Source organism: Monoraphidium neglectum (assembly GCF_000611645.1).
Source record: "Monoraphidium neglectum strain SAG 48.87 unplaced genomic scaffold scaffold01753, whole genome shotgun sequence".
NCBI lineage: Eukaryota > Viridiplantae > Chlorophyta > Chlorophyceae > Sphaeropleales > Selenastraceae > Monoraphidium > Monoraphidium neglectum.
In genome coordinates, this window is record NW_014011875.1 from 4,187 (window position 1) to 8,342 (window position 4,156).

The 4,156-nt window shown below is 62.2% G+C and overlaps 2 protein-coding genes across 2 annotated transcripts in view; both read right to left on the reverse strand.

Moving 5' to 3' along the window:
• Positions 1 to 1,208, reverse strand: part of MNEG_8906 (Leucine-rich repeat-containing protein 57) — a gene marked incomplete at both ends in the record, with an annotated part of 2,226 nt that extends 1,018 nt beyond the window's left edge. The window contains 2 exons of the mRNA XM_014042621.1: positions 139 to 569; positions 969 to 1,208. Coding sequence (XP_013898075.1) covers positions 139 to 569; positions 969 to 1,208 — 671 coding nt within the window. The remainder of the gene's footprint in view (positions 1 to 138; positions 570 to 968) is intronic.
• Positions 1,209 to 3,049: 1,841 nt separating this feature from the next.
• The window catches only part of MNEG_8907 (hypothetical protein), a gene marked incomplete at both ends in the record, with an annotated part of 3,037 nt that continues 1,930 nt past the window's right edge, over positions 3,050 to 4,156 (reverse strand). The window contains 3 exons of the mRNA XM_014042622.1: positions 3,050 to 3,120; positions 3,310 to 3,492; positions 3,765 to 4,098. Coding sequence (XP_013898076.1) covers positions 3,050 to 3,120; positions 3,310 to 3,492; positions 3,765 to 4,098 — 588 coding nt within the window. The remainder of the gene's footprint in view (positions 3,121 to 3,309; positions 3,493 to 3,764; positions 4,099 to 4,156) is intronic.

Below are 4,156 nucleotides of genomic sequence, written 5' to 3' on the forward strand. Positions count from 1 at the left end.
CACACACACACACACACACACACACACACACACACACACACACACACGCACACACGCACACACACATTGCTTGTGCATCAACAAAACCAAACCAAAACCCTAATCTCCCCTAACCTCCCCCAAACAGGGCCAACGCACCCGTGCAAGCTGAGCGTCTGCAACGAAGTGCAGCCAACGAGCAGCGCCGCCGGCACTTCCGCCACCCCCGTCCCGTCCGCCAGCAGCGACTTGAGCCGCCCCAGCCGCCCCAGCTCCTCCGGGAGCCTCGCTAGCCCCGGGTTGCCGGAAACGTCCAGCGACTCGAGCGCGCTGGAGCCGCCGAGCTCCGGCGGGAGCGACTCGAGGCGATTGTTGGCGCAGCCCAGCGCCCGCAGCGCCCCCAGCGCGCCGAGCGACGCCGGCAGCGCGCGGAGGCGGTTGTTGGATAGGGAGAGGGTCTCCAGGCGCCGGAGGCCGGAGAGGGCGGCGCCTGGCGGCAGATCTGAGATCTGGTTGCCGTCGAGCTGCAGGGTTTTGAGGGCTGTCAGGGAGCCGATCTCTGGTGGCAGGGATGTCAGCTGATTGTTGGGCTGCAGAGGGGGAGGACGTGTGTGTGCGTGTCTGTGCGTGTGAAATTGTCTGTGAGTGTATTGTGTGTGTGCGGACAAGATGGTGAGAAGGGGCAGGGGGGTGAGTCATATGAATGCCTCAGGGAGGTGAATCAGGAAGACGCAGCCTGGCACGCACCACAGCGCCGCCCGCGGCGCACCACAGCCGCAGCTAACAGGTGCGCGTCGCGGCATCCTGGCGGCATTTGCAGCTGCGGTCCACCCAATGTGAGGGCGCGCCGCCTGCCCAGCCCCGGTCAACACGTGAAGTGTGGGCACAAGTAATCAAAATAGCAGACCTCAACCCTAATAAAACCCATTTTGAAAAGTCCAAAATCCAAACGGAAACCCTGTTGAGAGCCATACCCCCGGCCGCCTCACCGCCGCGAGCCTCGTCAGGTTGACCAGGCGCCCAACCTCGGGCGGCAGCTGCTGCAGCGCCGCGCCGCCGCAGTCAAGCACTTTGACCGCCGCCGCGAGCTCCTCAAACACCGCCGCGGGCACCTCTTTTGATCCCGGGGGCAGGGTGACGATGCCGGTCGCGCGCCACGCCTTGAGGCGCGCCGCCGCGGCGCCGCGGCGCTGCTTCACATCCGCTGGCGGCGCGAGGCAGTTGCCCATGGCGCCCAGGAACCCCGCCGCCGGAGCTTCGCGAGCACGTGGCGGAGAGTGTGGGTGTGCCTACTGCTGCTGCTCTCGGGGCTGTCTACAGTGGCGCGAGCTTCTCGCGCTGGGTAGCGGCCAGGAGCGGGTGCGGGAGGACGCAGGCGCAGACGCTCTGCACGGGGTGACCGCCTCGCGTCCGTCGACCTGTGGCTGTGTATCAGGTCAATACTAGAATTGAGATGCGTGTCGAAGGGCTTGATGCGGGGGATGAATGCGAACGATCTGCGGCTTGTACTGCTCGAGCACCTTGAGGGTTTGACTGTATGCGCGTTGAATTGAGAAGGTCTTGAATATCTTATCGCTAGGTCTAGCTCGAGGAACGTAGGCGGAACGACCCCTGTCACCCGAGTGACATCTCTCATCATTGGAGCCTGGTTGCAGCACAGCAAGCCCTCAATTGTGCACTGTGCGGTGAGCGCCAGCACTGATCATAAGGGTCTCATAGCTGGTTTTGGGTAGAATCGACCGTGATGGTGGACTAAGTTGAGTAGCAACGACGCAAAGTTGCGCCAGTCAACAGCAGAGCAGACCAGTCAACAGCAGACCGGTCGCTGCTGTGAATCCAGGTGACATACCAAAAGTTATACCTGCGAGTTCTGAAACCTCAAACCCTGCAGCAGACGGTAACATGGCCGTCCCTTGCTCCAGGATTGGTGTCCTGGGAGTGCTGCTGGCACTGCTGGGACCCCCCGCTAGTAGCGACGGGTCGGCCGCCCATGCAGCCGCGGCCAGCTAGCCGCGCGGCAGGCTTCATTGGGGCGCCCCCACATGCTGGTCATATCATTTCTGTGGTTCTCGCCAGGGGTTCATCAATGGCTGGGATCAGTGTGCATTGGCTGCCTCCCTTGTGCTGTTGTGATGATGCTCGAGAACAGCGCTCGCGGGGGGACTTGATGCAGGCGGCAGCAGGCACGCTTGCAGCCAATGTCAGACCCCGCCCGTCGAAGAGCTCGTGCAACGCATGCATCAGCACTCTGGTGGGCGCTCTTGAGAACCTCCGAGCAAACTGCCGTCTGCATAGAGTGTCGGCCCCAACAAAGACCCTGCTGCCGTTTCACTGCCGCTTCGAATGCTTGCTTGTGCCCAACCAAGTGCACAAAACTAGATAACAGGCCGAGGGGAAGCAGCAGTGTGCCCCAGAAAGGTATGATTGAAGCACAGGAGAAAGCAAGGAAAGGAGTAACGCACGTCCACAGCAGTGGTGGCGACTGAGTTTTCTCAGTCTCAGTCTCTTGGAGCTGCGAGATCACACCCAGGGCAAAACTCATCACGATGCCTGCCCACAAGAAAAGAGGCGACATGACACAGCACAGGCCGTAAGAGGAGACGAGAGTGGGCAACTCACCCACATTCAAGCTTATTAAATTGAGCATGGCAGTCCCCCTCGCACATACGTTATGAATCAGCGCTGCTGCAAACCGACCATGGCAAATTGTAAGCAGGGTGCGATCGCACAGCAGGATTCGTCCAACAGCTGGTGGCAGCACACAACGTATCGCTGACTGGCAGCAGCGCGCATCAGTCAAACATCCTCTCCCCTCTCGCAAAAAAAACGAACGTCGAGCACGCCTTGACGCACATCCCCGCGCACAGCGCGTGCGCGGAGACCCAGCCTGCCCGCTCGGACGCGCCGCCGGCGGCGTCCAATATGGCGCCAGTGACGGCCACGCCGACGACTCCAGATACGGTGCCTGGCGGGGCCGGGGGGCCGGTTCGGTGGGGTTGATGCTGAGATGATGTGCAAACTTTGGAGGTATAGGGTTGTGCGGCTCAGCAAGTGTTTGTATTTCAGAAAGTCACAGCTTTGTCTTTCGCAGGAATTCGCAGCTGCCGGCAGCATTGGATGCCTCTTGACCTTGCCAGGCACCTGCAAGCGCATGTGCACACACAAACGCACACAAGTGCTGGCGCACGCACACACATACACACACACACACGTACACACGTACGCACGCAAATGCACCCTGCCCACACACGCGCACTTCCCGACCCACCCACGACATCTCGCACAAACGCACAAACACTCACACCCCTGCACACCACGACCCCGCCGCACCTGCCGTGTTCGACAGCCCCATTACTATGCCGGCGTACTTTGGTGCGATGTCCATGTGATTGACGCTGAAGCCGCCCCGAGAGAAGCCCAGCGCGCCCAGCGTGGCGGTCGACAGCAGCACGCCGCCCCAGACGCCCTGGGCCGACGGCATCACCACCAGCGCCGCCGCCGAGGCGAGCATGCCTGCAGGATTTGATGCGGTGTTTTGATCAGATGGAGGGAGAGATATGCAGGGGTGAACAGGGACAGCTGACAAGGGCGGGAGGAGTGCGTTAGGCTGAGCCGGCCAAGGGCGGAAGGTGAGCAGCCAAATAAAGGGTCGTGACAGGTGCCAACAAAACCAGGCCACCAGATATTGGAGATCAACCATATTTGCGCCGCAAGAAAGCCTGGGTGTGCGAGCGGGAGTCCCGGCATCCTCGAACCACCCTCAACCGCACGCCGAGGGACCCCACCTGCCGTGTTCACCGCCTTGCGCGCCGTCGCAACCGACAGGCCCCTCCTGTTGATCAGCCAGTCCCCCGCCCAGCCGCCCGCATTGCTGGTGAGAAACATGGCCAGGTACGGTAGCGCCTTGATCGGGCCCAGATCTGACAGATCGCGCTTCAACACCGCGCTGAAGTATGTGGGCATCCAATTCATGACCACGTAAAAGGCGTAGTGGAAGGCGAAGTTGTTGGCCACGATCGCCCACACCGCCGGCGACCGCAGCATGCGGCGCCACGGCGTCGGCGCAGTCCGCCCCTTGCGCGCTACGCTGGTCGGCCGCGCTGGCGCCGGCGGGCTGGGCTGCGGCGGCGCGTGCGGCGTGTTGTGGTGCGGCGGCCGCGCGCGCGGCGGGCTGGAG